The sequence below is a fragment of the Thalassophryne amazonica genome, chromosome 16, assembly GCF_902500255.1.
Source record: "Thalassophryne amazonica chromosome 16, fThaAma1.1, whole genome shotgun sequence".
NCBI lineage: Eukaryota > Metazoa > Chordata > Actinopteri > Batrachoidiformes > Batrachoididae > Thalassophryne > Thalassophryne amazonica.
The window spans coordinates 90,703,335-90,723,479 of NC_047118.1; the positions used below are offsets into that span (position 1 = coordinate 90,703,335).

General features: G+C 41.1%; 1 protein-coding gene across 1 annotated transcript in view; it reads left to right on the plus strand.

The window, feature by feature from the left end:
- rrn3 (RRN3 homolog, RNA polymerase I transcription factor) overlaps nt 1–20,145 on the plus strand; it is a 180,627-nt gene that overhangs the window by 98,302 nt on the left and 62,180 nt on the right. The window contains exons 12-14 of the mRNA XM_034191409.1: nt 1,632–1,638; nt 3,688–3,692; nt 14,471–14,601. Coding sequence (XP_034047300.1) covers nt 1,632–1,638; nt 3,688–3,692; nt 14,471–14,601 — 143 coding nt within the window. The remainder of the gene's footprint in view (nt 1–1,631; nt 1,639–3,687; nt 3,693–14,470; nt 14,602–20,145) is intronic.

Sequence of the window (20,145 nt, forward strand, 5' to 3'; positions counted from 1 at the left end):
GTCTTGTTGGTTTTTCACTCTGAAACGTTCTCTGATCAGCAGACAGGAACCAACATGCAGCTAAACTGTCATCACCTTTAAAAGCCCTAAACAGAACCTTCATTCTGTCCACAGGATGCTACCTGATGTTTTTTTTTCTGTACATGAAGACAAACCTGTCAGCCCCCCACCCCCGAGAAATTTGATGTTTTCTTCAAAAAATAAAAGTTAGGAATTTTCATCAGTTTCGAAACATCACAGTTTTATTTTTGATGTTTGCATTATTTTACTTTGCACACAAGAACAAAGTTATTTCACAAACACCAAAAACTGCCAGGGTCTAAATTATTAGCCCCTTAAGAACTGGACTTTTTGTTGAACGGCTGCTGTGCAGTGACGCATTTTAACTTTGTGATGCTCAGAGGTTGTAAAGTCTTCAAATGTCCACACAGTATAAGATCTTCAGTCAGGGGTGGAGCCGTGACCAAGAAAACATCAAATCAGTTTAGACTGAGACAAAGAAGTGTTGACAGAGCAGGAGGAGGAGTTACCACAGCGTGTCCAAGAGTCGAGAACTGGAGAGAGAAGAAATGTCAAGACATTCAAAGAGAGTCACACAGACAGAACAAGACTGGCAGAGGGACAACAAGAAAGACTTCAAAGACTCTGGAACAACAAGTAGTGAGAGATGTGTCTGAAGACCCCAGAACATCTGCTGAGACCCCATTGAAGGACTTGGCCATGACAGGAACTGTAGTCTCAAAGAAGACAATTGCTAAATCACTGGACAGGGATGGACTGTGAGGTCACAGACTAAGAAAGACTCTAATTCCTTACAAGAGACACCTTCAAGCCAGACTGAAGTCTGCTGAGGACAACCAGGAGAAAGACCCTGCAGTCCTTTGGTCCGATGAGATGAAACCAGAGCTCTTTGGCCACAGAGATGTTACTTGCTCCCCACAGTGAGATGTGGCAGTGGGAGTCTTATGCTGTGGGGATGCCTCAGTGCGTCTGGAACTGGGAATCTCCTGAAGGTGGAAGGAATCGTGAAGATTTTAAAAGAGAACCTCAGGCAGTCAGCAGCCAAACTGGGTCGTGGCTTGTCGATTTACCTTTCAACACGATAGTGACCCAAAACATACTTGGCTCCTGGTGAAGGTCAACTTTACTGACTGGCCTACACAAAGACCTGACTTGAATCCCACTGAGAAGACCAAGGTCCATGCCAGAAGACCATTAGATGTGGTGGAACTTCAGAGACTCACCAAAGAAGAATGTGCTGGGTTTCCTCAAGAGACGTGATGTCTGAGAGTTGTTGAAAATGACAACAAATGACAGCAAACTGTTATCTAGAAAAACGGACACACTGCTGATATCAGGAGGGCAAATAATTTGGTAGTTGTTGGTTTTATGAAATGGTGTTATTTCTACTGGTAAAGTATGTCAGCATCCAAAATCAAACTGGAATGTTTAGAAATGTGTTGAAAATTCCCTTTTCCGTTTAAAAAAAAAAAAAAAAAGCCCTTGGAAACAGTTTTGAAGAAAACGTCAAATTTCAGAGGGAAACTAAAATGCTGTCATCTGGATAGTCATTGTGGTTGTTTGTTTTTTTAAAGTGGGTTTTAAAGTGGGTGTTAAACCCTGAGATGTAGTCCACCTGTGTGCACCTGCCTCCACTCGTGTGTCATCCTCCCTTTTCTTAAAGTAAGTGTTCACCACATTTCCAAAATCAGCTACCATCTGTCCTTCCACCTTCCTGTACTTGATGCCATATCTACCCATTACTTCCTCATCACCTCTGTTCCCTTCACCAACATGCCAAATGTAATATGGCTTTAATTTGGGTTTCAAATCAAACTCTTGTATTTTGTGATCAACAAATGTCCATCTCTTAGTTTTGTCTTTATAGCTGCCTTAGCTCTTAGTTTTGTCTTTATAACTACCTTAGCTCTTAGTTTTGTCTTTATAGCTGCCTTAGCTCTTAGTTTTGTCTTTATAGCTACCTTAGCTCTTAGTTTTGTCTTTATAGCTGCCTTAGCTCTTAGTTTTGTCTTTATAGCTGCCTTAGCTCTTAGTTTTGTCTTTATAGCTGCCTTAGCTCTTAGTTTTGTCTTTATAGCTGCCTTAGCTCTTAGTTTTGTCTTTATAGCTACCTTAGCTCTTAGTTTTGTCTTTATAGCTGCCTTAGCTCTTAGTTTTGTCTTTATAGCTACCTTAGCTCTTAGTTTTGTCTTTATAGCTGCCTTAGCTCTTAGTTTTGTCTTTATAGCTGCCTTAGCTCTTAGTTTTGTCTTTATAGCTGCCTTAGCTCTTAGTTTTGTCTTTATAGCTGCCTTAGCTCTTAGTTTTGTCTTTATAACTGCCTTAGCTCTTAGTTTTGTCTTTATAACTACCTTAGCTCTTAGTTTTGTCTTTATAGCTGCCTTAGCTCTTAGTTTTGTCTTTATAGCTGCCTTAGCTCTTAGTTTTGTCTTTATAGCTGCCTTAGCTCTTAGTTTTGTCTTTATAGCTGCCTTAGCTCTTAGTTGTGTCTTTATAGCTGCCTTAGCTCTTAGTTGTGTCTTTATAGCTGCCTTAGCTCTTAGTTTTGTCTTTATAGCTGCCTTAGCTCTTAGTTGTGTCTTTATAGCTACCTTAGCTCTTAGTTTTGTTTTTATAGCTGCCTTAGCTCTAAGTTTTGTCTTTATAGCTGATTCACGATTGACATATTTTAATGGCTTTGAGAGGGTGAAGAAGTGGAACTGCCGCTTCTGAAGAGCATATATTCTGTGTAGAGTCAAGCCAATACAAGCTGCTGATTTTTATTGTTTTTCAAAGTTATTAAGCTGCAGTTATATGTTTTAATTATTTCAAAGTGAGTTGCCTCTTATTATATTGTGACTTATTTATACAAAAAACAACTTCTTCAAACAAACAAATTTCTTCTCTACAAGAGTCAAGACAGAAGTCAGACCACCAGAGCAATAATTTTAGCTGAGGAAGTTTCTGCGATTTGAAGCGAAACGCCCTCCGCGTCAAGCAACCCAGTCCAGTCGAAGATTCAAGCTTCTCTACTATGGAAACCACCTGGACAACTGAGAGCCTACACAGAAATATATGGGTGGATATAAAAGCATGTGCACAGTGATGTGTAAAACAGCTCTAACGGTGGCTGTGTTAGCGTTGTCAGAGGACCTTACAAATGGTGCGATCTGACATGAGTGAGTATTCAGGGAACACACGGGTTTACTTGCAAATGACAATAATTAGCTCATAAACTGATTTTGGTTATCAAGGCCACTGTTACTGGAGTCGTGCGCAGAACTGCGGCCAGCCCAGAGTGCATTACGGCGAGGAGCCTGGGGCTGTCTGTGCCCACACAGGCAGCAGAGCCATTCCAGCGTGATCAGTCAGGAGTGTGCCAGTCAACCTTGAGCCGAACCACCAGCTGTGTGGAACACAATCATCTGAATGTCATCCATGTACATCACATTCCAACTTTAAAGCACCATTTGTAGGGCTGTCACCATTAGGAATTTCTGGAGACGATTACAACCCCTGGCAAAAATTATGGAATCACCGGCCTCGGAGGATGTTCATTCAGTTGTTTAATTTTGTAGAAAAAAAGCAGATCACAGACATGACACAAAACTAAAGTCATTTCAAATGGCAACTGTCTGGCTTTAAGAAACACTATAAGAAATCAGGGAAAAAAATGGTGGCAGTCAGTAACGGTTACTTTTTTAGACCAAGCAGAGGGAAAAAAAATATGGACTCACTCAATTCTGAGGAAAAAATTATGGAATCATGAAAAACAAAAGAACGCTCCAAACACATCACTAGTATTTTGTTGCACCACCTCTGGCTTTTGTAACAGCTTGCAGTCTCTGAGGCATGGACTTAATGAGTGACAAACAGTACTCTTCATCAATCTGGCTCCAACTTTCTCTGATTGCTGTTGCCAGATCAGCTTTGCAGGTTGGAGCCTTGTCATGGACCATTTTCTTCAACTTCCACCAAAGATTTTCAATTGGATTAAGATCCGGACTATTTGCAGGCCATGACATTGACCCTATGTGTCTTTTTGCAAGGAATGTTTTCACAGTTTTTGTTCTATGGCAAGATGCATTATCACCTTGAAAAATGATTTCATCATCCCCAAACATCCTTTCAATTGATGGGATAAGAAAAGTGTCCAAAATATCAACGTAAACTTGTGCATTTATTGATGATGTAATGACAGCCATCTCCCCAGTGCCTTTACCTGACATGCAGCCCCATATCATCAATGACTGTGGAAATTTACATGTTCTCTTCAGGCAGTCATCTTTATAAATCTCATTGGAACAGCACCAAACAAAAGTTCCAGCATCATCACCTTGCCCAATGCAGATTCGAGATTCATCACTGAATATGACTTTCATCCAGTCATCCACAGTCCACGATTGCTTTTCCTTAGCCCATTGTAACCTTGTTTTTTTCTGTTTAGGTGTTAATGATGGCTTTCGTTTAGCTTTTCTGTATGTAAATCCCATTTCCTTTAGGCGGTTTCTTACAGTTCGGTCACAGATGTTGACTCCAGTTTCCTCCTATTCGTTCCTCATTTGTTTTGTTGTGCATTTTCGATTTTTGAGACATATTGCTTTAAGTTTTCTGTCTTGACGCTTTGATGTCTTCCTTGGTCTACCAGTATGTTTGCCTTTAACAACCTTCCCATGTTATTTGTATTTGGTCCAGAGTTTAGACACAGCTGACTGTGAACAACCAACATCTTTTGCAACATTGCGTGATGATTTACCCTCTTTTAAGAGTTTGATAATCCTCTCCTTTGTTTCAATTGACATCTCTCGTGTTGGAGCCATGATTCATGTCAGTCCACTTGGTGCAACAGCTCTCCAAGGTGTGATCACTCCTTTTTAGATGCAGACTAACAAGCAGATCTGATTTGATGCAGGTGTTAGTTTTGGGGATGAAAATTTACAGGGTGATTCCATAATTTATTCCTCAGAATTGAGTGATTCCATATTTTTTTCCCTCTGCTTGGTCTAAAAAAGTAACTGTTACTAACTGCCACAATTTTTTTTCCTGATTTCTTATAGTATTTCTTAAAGCTAGAAAGTTGCCATTTGAAATGACTTTAGTTTTGTTTCATGTCTGTGATCTGCTTTTTTTCTACAAAATTAAACAACTGAATGAACATCCTCCGAGGCCGGTGATTCCATAATTATTGCCAGGGGTTGTAATTGTCAGGTAAATAATTGCGATTGACGATTATATTGTCTATTTTTTTTATTTTTTTTCCCCTTCTTTATATTCTACTATCGTAGTATGATTACACAACTCTGGAAGAACGTTTGGCTTCTCTGAGTGGAGAAACTGGGAATAGTGCAACATTTTTATTTATCTTCATTTTACATATTGTCCCAACTTTTTCTGATTTGTGGTTGTTTCTGTTGCATTTCTGAAATTACAGAACTGCTATGAAGAAAAGTGTGAACATTTTATTGTGTTTTAAAACTTTGTGGAGCAAATGCAAACACCAAACTCTTATAAAGAAGGAAAAAACCTGGACATGTGCAGGAAAACTGATATACGAGTAAACTTAACAGAACAGTGCAGGCTGATTACACTCCCCATATTGTTTTTTGTATAAATAAATCAGAATACAATAAGAGGCAACTCACTTTGGGGGTTCCCATGATGCACTGTTTCTTTCTCTTTTTGCTCTGTATGCACCACTCTGCATTTAATCATTAGTGATCGATCTCTGCTCCCCTCCACAGCATGTCTTTTTCCTGGTTCTCTCCCTCAGCCCCAACCAGTCCCAGCAGAAGACTGCCCCTCCCTGAGCCTGGTTCTGCTGGAGGTTTCTTCCTGTTAAAAGGGAGTTTTTCCTTCCCACTGTAGCCAAGTGCTTGCTCACAGGGGGTCGTTTTGACCGTTGGGGTTTTACATAATTATTGTATGGCCTTGCCTTACAATATAAAGCGCCTTGGGGCAACTGTTTGTTGTGATTTGGCGCTATATAAACAAAATTGATTGATTGAATTGATTGATTGAATAATTAAAACATATAACTGCAGCTTAATAACTTTGAAAAACAACAAAAATCAGCAGCTTGTATTTTTATTGACTCCAGTTCATTTTAGTGTGATGAAGTCATCCTTTTTTTCCTCATCAGTCACGTTTTGTGCTTGAACACGACATTAAGCTCAAGATTGAACAAGGATATTTGACCGTTTATTTCATCTCATGATCTCATAAATTCAGTATACGACGCGCACATGGTGTGAACAGGACGGTGCCGTCAGAACCACCGGTAGAGAAAGTACAGAGAGTAAAGGCAGCTACACGGTTTTGTTTTGTTTTTTATATATATGTTCACTCGGGTTAAAATCTTCTCTATCTGCTCCGCGCTCGCTGTCTCACGTGATGCTTCACAGCAGAACGTAACGTCTCGTGCCTCCGTTCAGGAATTTCCCTCCCTCAGTCTGCAGCGAGTTGACTACACACACACACACACACACACACACAGCTCCTTAAGGTAAACTGCGCATTTTAAATGGTTTTGAACAAGACGGCTGCTGTTTTAATCGGCCATCTTATGCAAAATTTGAACGTCCATATGACAGCAGGACGGCTCGCTGCCTAAAACTATGAATTGAGAGAAAAATGAAAGACTTAAATATAATAAACGACTCATCGACTACTAAATTAGTTGTTAACGATTTCAATCGTCGGCGTAGTCGTGACTCGTCGAGCCAGCCCTACAAAACCGAAATGCATCCACAGCGGTGCGTGGCTTTGGAACCAGAACGTCCTCACGCTCCGTGTTATTATCCGAGCCACGCTAACCATCCGACCAAGACGAGAGGAAACAGAGTGAGTGAGGCAGCGTGGCTGCTGCACTGTGACGTCAGATTCTGAGTCGTTTTATGCAACTTTGTTGATAAAATAACTAATTCACGGTAATCGCGATTATGAAAAATATTCGCAAATATGAAAAATAATCGCAATTGGCGAATATTGTAGTAATTGTGACTGCCCTAGCCATTTGCAGCAAGAGCCAGTTTCAGTGTAATCAGAGCTATTAGCTGCACACATCATATGTGACACACAAATGCGTGTCAGGCAGCTGGCACAGTGCAGGATGGCTGGCTACTTACTGTGGAAATAGTGTATTGGTGTAATTTACCCCAACGTAAAGCAGCGCAGCCACATTTGTGCATGTTGTCAAGAAAGATGACTTTAAGCTTGCTTTCAGCTTGTTTTCATCTTGGAATATAATACGTGCCATGGGATTAATACACATGTTGTTGGAATAAACTGGACAGTGTTTGGTACTTTCCTGGAGTAAGTGAGGTCATACCGGACTTTTCCATTGCAGATGGGGAGGCCCATGGAATGAACTCAGTGGTGAAGACGATGGAATATGTCTAAGATGATTCTAAAATGACAAAGTATGATCAAATGAAGTATTAATGTGTTAAAAGTAATATCTAAGAATGATTCCAACATAACAAGTATGATTAAATGAAGTATTAATGTGTTAAAAGTAAGAGTTGATTAGAAAAAGTATGTGACAAATAAGTAAAATGAATGATTATGAGTTGTTTTTCATAAAGGGTGCAGTTAGAGAAAAAGAGGAACTGAAGTTGTTTTTCATTGCAGTTAGAGAAAAAGAGGAACTGAAGAAGTTGTTTTTAGTGCAGAGTCAGAAAAAAGAAGTTAGTAATGTCGCAAGCGAGGCCAGAAGAGCTGATGATAAAAACAACTGATCAAATAATTAAGATTTGATAAAATATGAAATGAATAATGAGGAATGAAAATGTTTGTATATGATCATATGAATTGTTTTTATGTGAAAGAAAGTTGTAATGAAATGATTGAATATGATTGATGTGATTCTAAAGACATGATTTAAAAAGAATGAATTCTCAGAAAAGCTGAGGAACTGGAGCAAGTTACTGGCAGCCGAGACATAAGTTACGAGAAATTAGTTCCACAAATGGCTTCCAGTAAGGGAAGGAGTAGGGAGGAGGTTTTGAGTCACCATCGTCCCCATGGTAACCAAGATCAATGACATTAGTGATCATCTACCAGTTTTCATCGTTTATAATAGAAACCATCGGCGGAATCAGCCAGAGGAGAAAATAAAATACAGGCGAGTGCGGACAGAGGAAAACATGAACACACTAAAGAAGGATTTACAGGAGCAAAACTGGGAAAAGGTATACAGTGAAAGTGATGTTGATAGTGCATATGAAACTTTTTTACAAATATTTACATCATTATATGATAAAAATTGTCCAATTACACAAGACTACAGAAAACAAAAAATCCAAGCTCGACCATGGATGACGAAAGGGTTACGAAATGCATGTAATAAGAAAAATACACTGTATAGAGAATTCATAAAACTAAAGACTAAAGAGGCAGAAAATAGATATAAGTAATACAAAAATAGATTAATTAATATTATACGGGTATGTAGGAAGGAATATTATAGTAACATATTATATAATAACAAAAACAATATTAAAGGAATATGGGATATATTAAATAGCATTATCAAAAATGGTAATAAAAAACAGTTACCCTCAGTATTTCATTGATAATAATGTCAAGAAGGAAAATAAGGATGAGGTAGTCAACGGTTTTAATAATTTTTTTGTAAATATTGGACCAAGCTTGGCAGAAAAAATTCCCGATTCCCAACCTGAGGATTGGGATAATAATCTCATAGAAAGAAATCCCTGTTCAATGTTCCTCACAGCAGTGGATGGAAAAGAAATTATAGACATTGTGAATAATTGTAAATATAAAACATCTACCGATTTAAATGAAATTGATATGGTGGTGGTAAAACAGGTCATTGAATGGATTGTAGAACCATTAACATACATCTGTAACTTATCATTTCAAACCGGTAAATTTCCCAATCAAATGAAAATAGCTAAGGTTGTGCCGCTGTATAAGACTGGGGATAGACACCACTTCACAAATTATAGACCTGTTTCTTTGCTTCCACAATTTTCCAAATTATTAGAAAAGTTATTAAATAATAGATTAGACAAATTCATAAATAAAAATAAATTACTTACTGATAGTCAATATGGATTCAGAGCACTTAGTTCAACATCACTTGCATTAATAGAATCAGTTGAGGAGATTACAAATGCCATAGACCACAAATTACATTCAGTTGGAATATTTATAGACCTTAAAAAGGCTTTTGATACAATCAATCATGACATATTAATCAATAAACTTGAACAGTATGGGATTAGGGGGTTGGTGTTGCACTGGGTGAGAAGCTACTTAAGTAACAGAAAACAGTTTGTGAAGTTGGGGGAATATACATCATCATGCTTGGACAATGCTTGTGGCGTCCCACAGGGGTCAGTATTGGGTCCAAAACTGTTTCTAATTTATATAAATGATATTGTCAATGTTTCCAAAATATTAAAATTAGTATTATTTGCAGATGACACAAGCATTTTTTGTTCAGGGGGGGATTTGCAGGAGTTACTGAGGAGGATCAGTATAGAAATGGGAAAATTGAAAATATGGTTTGACAGAAACAAATTATCATTAAACTTAAGTAAAACAAAATACATGTTATTTGGCTATTGTAATACAGACATACAGGTTCAGTTACAAGTCGAGGGGGTAGATATTGAAAGGGTACATGAAAATAAGTTTCTGGGGGTGATAATAGATGATAAGATAAACTGGAAGACTCATAAAACATATACAAAGTAAACTGTCAAGAAGCATTTCAGTTCTAAACAAAGTGAAACATATTCTGGACCACAACTCACTCCGCATTCTTTACTGTTCACTGGTTTTACCATATTTACAGTACTGTGCAGAGGTATGGGGTAATACTTATAAAGGTACAACACAATCACTATCAGTAATGCAGAAAAGAGCTATAAGAATTATTCATAATACTGGCTATAGAGATCATACAAATCCACTATTTTTACAATCCAAATTCTTAAAATTCACAGACTTGGTTCATTTTCAAACAGTACAAATTGTGTATAAAGCAATAAACAATTTACTTCCAGCAAATATTAAAAATATGTTTTTTAACAGATCAGGGGATTACAGTCTGAGGGGGAAATTTAATTTAAAGCATCAGTGGGCACGAACAACATTAAAAGGTTTCTGTATTTCTGTCTGTGGGGTGAGGATGTGGAACAGATTGGGAGTGGGGCTCAAGCAATGTCCAAGCATGAACCAGTTCAAACAGCGGTACAAAAATATGTTTTTTTTCTAGGTATAGGGAGGAGGAAGGGTAATGAGGGTTAGGGTGTTTTTGTTTTTTGCTTCGGCTTGTAAATATATAGTATTTTGTATGTAAGTAGGTATGTGTAGGTGTATATTTATGTTTGTGTATATATATGTGTATATGTGTATATATGTGTATGTATGTGTGTGTGTGTATATATATATATATATATATATATATATATATATATATATATATATATATATATATATATATATATATATATATATATTGATATCGGTTTAGGTGTGTAGGAATCTATGTGTATATGTGGCAAAGGGTATTACTGGTTGTGGGGAAGAAGGGGTAGGGATAAATAAGCTGATGCTTCACCCTACCCCTTTTCGGACATGTTGGGTACACAGTAGGAACTTTTTTGTTGTTGTCTTTACTGATCTATCTTGTAATTGTTGTTGTATCAAATGTTCGAAATAAACAGTTTTCATTCATTCATTCATTCATTCAACAACAAAGAATGGTCTCATATATAAACTGTAAAACACCAGGAAACGGGGTTATTCTTCCAGGGAGAGGTGCTGTTGTCACTTCTCCCCTGCTACGAGGAGATCACAAGACTTGACCATCTTGTGAGCTGCAATTGGAATTGTGGAGTGAGAGGATTGGAGACATAAGAGATCATTTGAGAGAGTTTTCAACTCCCACTCAGGCCGTCCAGTCACGGAGTACCAGAGCATTGGAGAATAATCACTGGCCTTAAGTCTGAGTGAGGAAGTTTCAATGTTTTCTCTCTCAAGGAATATCGCATCATACCAGAGTGGATTAGATCAACTTTTGGTTGATTGAAGAAGGAATAAACTCTTATGTGGATTTATTTCCTGAAGGATTACATCATACAAGGATCGTGGTCAGCTAACAACTAATAGCTGATGAAGAGGAGATCAAGTTCATCGAACTGGGGATTTTAACATCAAAAAACCTCCTTCCCTCACTCCTAGAAAAATTAAGAAGTTAATCCAGTCCAGTCAGAGTAAGATCAGACAGCATTATTGAATCAGAAACAAAAATCTCTGCCAATTATTATTCTGATTATATTTGAATTACTGTTGTGAAATTATCATCATATAACCGATTTTGATTATGTTGTCAGCACTTTTAAAACCTGCAATAAATTTCCAAGCATGCAGTTAAAGTGTTACGGCTCGGACATTGGATTTATTGATTGTTTTTAAGGTGTAAAAGTTAAAGTTTTTTGGGTGTATAACATCAAAAAGTGCTCTGAAAGGTTAGTCTGGTTTTTAATGAAATTAATGCATCCTGGTGACTCGCTGTACGAGTCACTAAATTTAAAATCTAGCAACATTCCAAGAGCCCTGATCCATAAGAGGAGAGCTGCCGTTAACGGGCGTGGCCGGCTCGTATCCTGGTTCCAGAAGGAGGCTATTCGACCGGGGTGCGAGATCAGCATCAGCGGGGTGGACGTCCGGATGGAGGCAGTGAGCGGCTAGACGAATCTCCTCGCCACCAGCTTGAACAACCTTTGTGCAGCCCTGCCGGGTAATACCCGTGGAGACACGAAGGTCGGACCCCAGAGACGGAGAGCTGGTTTTTAGTGCACAAACACACTCATCGGAGGGTGAGGGTGTGCCGCGTGTATCTAAAAAAAATGAACGGGATCTGACAATGTGCACATTCAAATGTTATTTATTTATTATTATCTTTTTTTTTTTTTGCTTGATGTTGTGAGCTGCAGAGCTTCTTAACAGGCTTCCTGTGTTCAGGATTTGTCAATAAACATGCATGTAAGTTGTGAATGTCAGCGGAGGCGCGCCTCACCTTTTTAAGCTCGCAGCATTACTCAAACATTTTTCTAGTTTCTTGTTTAATCCGTTAAACAGTGTACTGAATAAACTGTCCCTGTGTGTCTCCATGTCATTTCCAGTCATCTCCAGTGTCATTTCTTTCCTGTTCGTCATATTGTCTGATGTGACGTCGTGGGGAATCCCTGCTCAAAGGGCCTATTTACATGAAATTCCATGTTTAAATGGGGAGGAGTTTGCTCCACGTTGAATTCCACATTTGGTGGGATTTACAAATTGAACATACGTGAATTCATACCAGCACACACTTTCATACATCTGAATATATTTGTGCTTACGCCAGATTCAGGGTTTTTGGCGTGAGCATGAAGCCCCTGATGGTAGGATGTAATACAGGCTATAAAGATGGGGGACACAGTTTCTGACAGAGATGAATCATCAATATTTTTACGAGACTATTGAAAAACCATGTGACAGGTAAAGGTTTAAGTTTATTTATCCATCCATCCATCCATTTCTTCTTATCTGGAGTCGGGCCGCGGTGGCAGCAGCTCAAGCAAAGCCGCCCAGACCTCCTGATCCACACACACCTCCCCCAGCTCCTCCGGGGGAACCCCAAGGCGTTCCCAAGCCAGCCAAGAGATGTAGTCCCTCCAGCGTGTCCTGGGTCTTCCCCGGGGCCTCCTCCCAATGGGACGTGCCCGGGACACCTCTCCAGCGAGGCGTCCAGGGGGCATCCAGAAAAGATGCCCGAGCCACCTCAACTGACTCCTTTCGACGTGGAGGAGCAGCTGCTCGACTCCGAGCTCCTCCCGAGTGACCGAGCTCCTCACTCTATCTCTAAGGGAGCGCCCAGCCACCCTGCGGAGGAAGCTCATCTCAGCCACCTGTACTCGCGATCTCGTTCCTTCAGTTATGAGCCAAATCTCATGACCATAGGTGAGGATCGGAACGTAGATCGATCGGCAAATCGAGAGCTTTGCCCCCCTACTCAGCTCTCTCTTCACCACGACGGTCCGATACAGCGACCGCATCACTGCAGATGCTGCACCGATCCGTCTATCGATCTCACGCTCCATCCGTCCCTCACTCGTGAACAAGACCCCGAGATACTTCAACTCCTCCACTTGAGGCAAGGACACACCACCGACCTGAAGAGGGCAAAGCACCTTTTTCCGGTCGAGAACCATGGCCTCAGATTTGGAGGTGCTGATTCTCATCCCGGACGCTTCACACTCGGCTGCAAACCGCCCCAGTGCACGCTGAATGTCCTGATTTGACGAAGACAACAGAACCACATCATCCGCAAACAGCAGAGACGAGATTCTGTGGTTCCCAAACCAGACCCCCTCTACACCCTGGCTGCGCCTAGAAATTCTGTCCATAAAAATAATGAACAGAACCGGTGACAAAGGACAGCCCTGGTGGAGGCTAAATTTTATTTATTGTAAAACAAAACAACCCAACTTCTGATATGAATGAAAAAGTGTGTTAAATGCAGTCCATTTACTATCTCCTCCTACTCCTCCAGCACTAGTCCAGTTTCTGCTGTGCCTTGTTGGGTGATGGCACAGGTGGTGGTCGTCGTTCACCTGGGCCACGACCGATCCGGTATAGCAATTTAATTGGTGACCTCCATATTTGGTTTGGTAAAATTTTGCCAGATGCCCTTCCTGATGGACTCATACAGTAACGTCACCAGTGTTAAATTAACACTGACAGTGTACATATGGTCCCACTATGGCCAGAATAGGACCATATGTACACTGGCAGTGTTAATTTAATACTGCCAGTATTAGTTTTACACTGGTGATTTTACTGTGCAGTTGTTCGGGCTGGAGACAGATGTCACAGACCGAACGGTCCCCACAAAAAATCGCTCCGCCCTGCCTTCACCGCGCATGCGTCATTTCTGAGCGTCACAGAGGAAGCAATCAGAGCGCCGCAGCAGCTGCTGCTGCGCCTACATCATTTCAGAATGTCAGTAACAACTCACCAAATATTGCCTCGTTTTCTGGTTAAAACGTCCTTTAGAATGATTTAAGAGGTTTTACTTTGTCATCTGATAGTTAATAATCACATTATTCCCTTTGATGGCTTTGGGTACAGAGATTCAGTCTCAGAGAGTCAGGCTCAGACGTGCTGCTGTGGTCGCAGATGACGCATGCACAGTGAAGGCAGGGCGGAATGATTTTTAGTGGGGGACCATTCGGTCTGCGACACCGGCACTCAGAATGTCCTGGTTGTATCCCCACATGGCCAAGATTTGACTAAACTTCCGTTGTCCCGTTTCTTCCTCTATCATTTGCCTGGGCTTGGAATTGGCACTAATTGCCTTTATTTTGCGTTGCCCTCTTTCAAGGAAGATGGAGTTCATCTGAATGTGTGTGTGGTGTACCGGTTTAATCCTGTGCTTTGTCTTTTCCTGTTTCAGGTGTGCTGCATGTGGAAAGAACTAAGGAGTTGTACTGGAATTTGTTGAGTGTGTTTGACAAACTCATTCTTCCAACTCATGATTGCTGCCACGTCCAGTACTCGCTGTTTTACCTCTGCAGTCTTCGACTGGTTGGTACTTCCCTCATACTAGCACTGTCTTCTCGTCTCCGTCATAGGTGTCTTGCTGGCTTCCCTCACTCATTAAACATACCACAGCAAAAACTGAAAAACAGGTGAATTTCCTGTACTGTTGCTCAAGGAAGTGTTAAACATTTGACATTTCCTGATTCAGTGTCGATTTTCCACTGAATTCCCATGAGATCTCCTCTATTCCTACAAGATCTTCTCCTTTTTTTTTTTTAATTTTGTTTTCTTCACTCACTCACTCACTCATCTTCAATTGCTTATCCAGGATCGGGTCGTGGGGCAACAGCTCCAGCAGGGACCCCAGACTTCCCTTTCCCGGGACACATTGACCACCTCTGACTGGGGGATCCTGAAGTGTTCTCAGACCAGTGTACAAATATAATCTCTCCACTTAGTCCTGGGTCTTCCCCGGGGTCTCCTCCCAGATGGGCATGCCTGGAACACCTCCCTAGGGAGGTGCCCAGGAGGCATTCTTACCAGATGCCTGAACCACCTCAGCTGGCTCTTTTCAATGTGAAGGAGCAGCGGCTTTACTCCGAGCTCCCCACGGATGACCGAACTTCTCACCCTGGCTCTAAGGGAGAAACCAGCCACCCTCCTGAGAAAGCCCATTTTGGCTGCTTGTACCCGCAATCTAGTTCTTTTTGTCATGATCCAACCCTCATGACCATAGGTGAGAGTAGGAACGAAGATTGGCCAGTAGATCGAGAGCCTCGCCTTTTGGCTCAGCTCCCTTTTCGTCACAACAATACAGTATAGTGAATGCAGCACCGCCCCTGATGCACTGATTCTCCAGCCAATCTCATGCTCCATCATCCCCTCACTTGTGATCAAGACCCCGAGGTACTTGAACTCCTACACTTGGGGCAAGACCTCATTCCCTACCCGGAGTAGGCAATCCATCAGTTTCCTCCTGAGAACCATGGCCTCAGATTTAGAGGTGCTGATCCTCATCCCAGCAGCTTCACACTTGGCTGCGAACCGATCCAGTGAGTGTTGGTCACTGACTGATGAATCCAACAGGACCACATCATCTGCAAAAAGCAGAGATGAGATCCTGAGCCCAACAAACGGGAAACCCTCCTCCCCCCGACTACACCTCGGTATCCTGTCCATGAATATCACAAACAGGATTGGTGATAAGGTGCAGCCCTGGCGGAGGCCAACCCCCACCGGAAACAAGTCAGACTTACTGCTGAGCACCCGAACACAGCTCTCACTTTGTGAGTACAGAGATTGGATGGCCCTGAGAAGATTGGAAGGCCCTCACTCCATACTCCCACAGCACCTCCCACAGTATTTCCTGGTGTCACGTACAATTCTTTCCGTCTCGCTTAGAAAACAGCGCTTGGAACTAACAGCGCTTGGAACTTGAGGTGGATGGATGATGAAAGAACCAAAACACCTTCGCAATTTACGTCGATATTGTGATGATTTCTTCATTTACAGCAGCTTCATTAAACAAATGTACTCGAATGATTATCAGCATGACGGCAGTTGCCAGTTATGGCTTCTGAAACAAGGGAGAAAAAAAAGAAACAGCACAGTTTAGCTGAAGCATTAGTGGACGTACGTGACACTGGTGGGAAATACACACGTGGAACAAGAGGTGAAGCTCTTAACAGACAGAATATTTTACGTCCACTAATGCTTCAGCTGAACGGTGCTGTTTCTTTTTTTTTTCCTGCCTTGTTTTAGAAGCCATAACTGGCAACTGTCTTCTAGTGTTATTGGAGGTTAGCCTGTAAGCTCGCCGTCGTGCTCATAATCATTTGAGTACATTTGTTTAATGAAGCTGCTGTAAATGAAGAAATTCATCAAAATATCGACATAAATTACGAACCTGTTTTGCTTCATTCATCATCCATCCACCTCAAGTTCCAAGCGCTGTTTTCTAAGCGAGATGGAAAGAATTGTACGGTGGAAAGAATTGTACGTGATACCGGGGTACCCGATCATACGCCTTCTCCAAGTCCACAAAACACATGTAGGCTTGATGGGCATACTCCCAGGCACCCTCCTAGTGCAGCAAATAACTGAAACAATCGTCCAAATGGTGATACAAGCACCAAAGTTGGCACAACTACTCCTTCGACATTACTCTTTTGAAAAAACTGACTGGCCACTTGAATTTTCAGTAGGCGGCCAGGTAGAGGTCAATTGAAGAATTACACAGGGGTCAAAATTAAAAATGCGGAAATCATTTTGAAAACTACACATTATTTGTCTGATCGTAAAGGTTTCAAAAAGGTATAGTTTAGACTATCTATGACTGAATGATCAGGAGTTATGGGGTACAAACAGCAACAATGGTAGCAAAGGTCAGTTTCAGTTTGTACAGGGGTCAGAAGTTAAAGTTTCTTCTGATATAACCACATGGGAAAGGGATTTCTTTGGGAAAGCTTCGGCAAGCACTACAATATGGAGTTACATTCACAAATGCCGTGTTGACTCTGGGCTCAGAGGCATCTGAGTTGGACCATCACACAGTGGAAATGTGTATTGTGGTCAGACAAATCAGTATTAAAGATTTATTAAATTATTTTTGGAAGAAAAAACACTGTGTGTTCCAGACCAAAGACAAAAAGGACCATCAGGACTGTTACCAGCAACAAGTCCAAAAGCCAGTGTCTGTCCTGGTCTGGGGTTGTCAGTCCCCTCTGTGATGGCAACATGAATGCAGAAAAGTACACTGAGATTTTAGAGCAACACATGCTGCCTCCAAGATGACGTATTTTCCAGAGACTTCCATGCAGTACAAAACCACATTCTGCACAAGTGACAATGACTGACTGCAGAAGAAAAGGGTACAGGTGCTGGACTGCCGGGTTAGAGAAATATTTTTTGAGCCTACTGGTCAGGACCAGCAGCACTAATTTTGTTACTGGTCCTCCTGGTCCAAGATAGTGGCCCCAGGTACAGTTGTATGCAAAAGTTTGGGCCCCCCTGATAATTTCCATGATTTTCCTTTATAAATCATTGGTTGTCTGGATCAGAAATTTCAGTTAAATATATCATATAGTAGACAAACACACTGATATTTGAGAAGTGAAATGAAGCTTATAGGATTTACAGAGTGTGCAATAATTATTTAAAGAAAATTACACAGGTGCATAAATTTGGGCACCCTTGTCATTTTATTCCTTTGAATACATTTGTCACTAATTATTGCAACACAAAATTGGTTTGGTAAGCTTACTGACCCTTGACCGTCTTACACAGGTGAATCCAATCATGAGAAAAGGGTATTTAAGGTGGTCATTTGCAAATGTTTCCCCTCTTTGCATCTCTTCTAATGAGTGGCAACATGGGAGCCTCTAAACAACTCTCAAATGGCATGAAAACAAAGATTGTTCAACATCATGGTTTAGGGGAAGGATACAAAAAGCTATCTCAGAGATTTCAGCTGTCAGTTTCCACTGTGAGGAACATAGTGAGGAAATGGAAGACCACAGGCACAGTAATAGTTGAGGCCCGAAGTGGCAGGCCAAGAAAAATCTCAGATAAACCGAAGTGAAGGGTGGTGAGAACAGTCATAGTCAACACACAGACCTGCTCCAAAGACCTACAACATGATCTTGCTGAAGATAGTGTCTCTGTGCATCGTTCAACTGTACAGCGCACTGTGCACAAAGAGATGCTGTATGATGCTGCAATGCAGAGGAAGCCTTTTCTGCCTACACGCCACAGAGTCACTTGAGGTATGCTAAAGCACATTTGGATAAGCCAGCTTCATTTTGGAATAAGGTGCTGTGAACTGATGAAACTACAAGTGAATTATTATATTATTATTATTATAAGGGGCAGTATGCATGGCTGAAAAAGAACACAGCATTCCAAGAAAAACACTTGCTACCTACAGTAAAATTTGGAGGTGGTTCCATCATGCTGTGGGGCTGTGTGGCCAGTGCAAGTACTGGGAATCTTGTTAAAGTTGAGGGTCGCATGGATTCCAGTCAATATCAACAGATTCTTGAGAGCAGTGTTCATGAATCAGTGACAAAGTTGAAGTTGCGCCGGGGCTCGATCTTTCAACAAGACGACCCTAAACACTGCGCAAAATCTACTAAGGCATTCATGCAGAGGAACAAGTACAGTGTTCTGGAATGGCCATCTCAGTCCCCAGACCTGAATATTATTGAAAATCTGTGGTGTGATTTTAAGTGGGCTGTCCATGCTCGGAAACCAACAAACCTGAGATGTTTTGTAAAGAAGAATGGTCCAAAATACCTTCAACCAGAATCCAGACTCTCATTGGAAGCTGTAGGAAGCATTTAGAGGCTGTTATTTCTGCAAAAGGAGTATCTACTAAATATTGATGTATTTTTTTCTGTTGGGGTGCCCAAATTTATGCACCTGCCTAATTTTGTTAAAAGAATTATTGCACACTTTCTGTAAATCCTATAAACTTCATTTCACTTCTCAAATATCAGTGTGTTTGTCTGATTTATGATATATTTAACTGAAATTGCTGATCCAGACAACCAATGATTTATAAAGGAAAATCATGGAAAATCATGGAAATTAGTAAATTAAACTTTGTAATTTTAATTAAACTTTGTAATAAAAGACGTGCGGAGGCATTCGCGCGTCTGGACGGAGCCGCTAATGGCGGAGAACAAAAGCAAGTCCGTGTTGGAAGTCTCACAGGACATGTTGTGACATGCCCAGCTCTCCACAATTTCTCGGATACTCACTCGACTAAAAAGCCACCGAAAGCCGTCTGAATCTTCTGAATTGTGGAATGGTGCTTTTGTTCTCCGCCATTAACGGCTCTGTCCCGACGCGCGAATGCCTCCACACGTCTTTCGTTACAAAATCTCCTGTAACAGTGGAATCTGCTGAAAAATGGCTGATGTCCACCTCTTGTGCCATTTCTCTGGTAGTCAGACGACGTCCCGGATCAACACAGCATTCAGTTTGGAAATGATCTGGACGTTTCAGCCTGTCGATTGCCGCTCTGAGCGCGGCGCGCCCTGCGCCATTGTGGGCCGTCTTTAAACTGACTGTACCACTCCTTAATCTCTGTGATGCCCATGCAATCTTCACCGAAAGCCATCTGAATTTTCCAAATGGTTTCCACCTGGCTGTCTCTCAGAGTTCCTGAAAACATTTTCATGTAGCAAAGCGGCAGTCGCTCAGCCATTTTTCCTGACAATGAAATCCGACAAGAGGGGTGGACCAGTGCTCACTCAAAGCCTGCTCACAGGCGAATGACGCAACCGACAGGCGTGAAAAAAGTCACACATGCGCACGAAGGTTCAAGCTTGGCTGATGCAATCACACGATTCAAATCCATATAGTTTTTGAAAAAAATAAAAAAGATCGGATACTTTTCTAACAGACCTCGTATTAGTTACACAGTTACTTTATAGAGTTACTTCATTAGCAGCTGCTGACAACTTGTAATTAGTAATCTAATGGTTACTCTTAAGATTGAGTAGTCAGGCTGATTGTACTGGAGGTGTTGATGCTGTCTGGATCTCTCAGGGTCTGTGGTGGTTGAAGTTCTCCTGTGATTTGTGA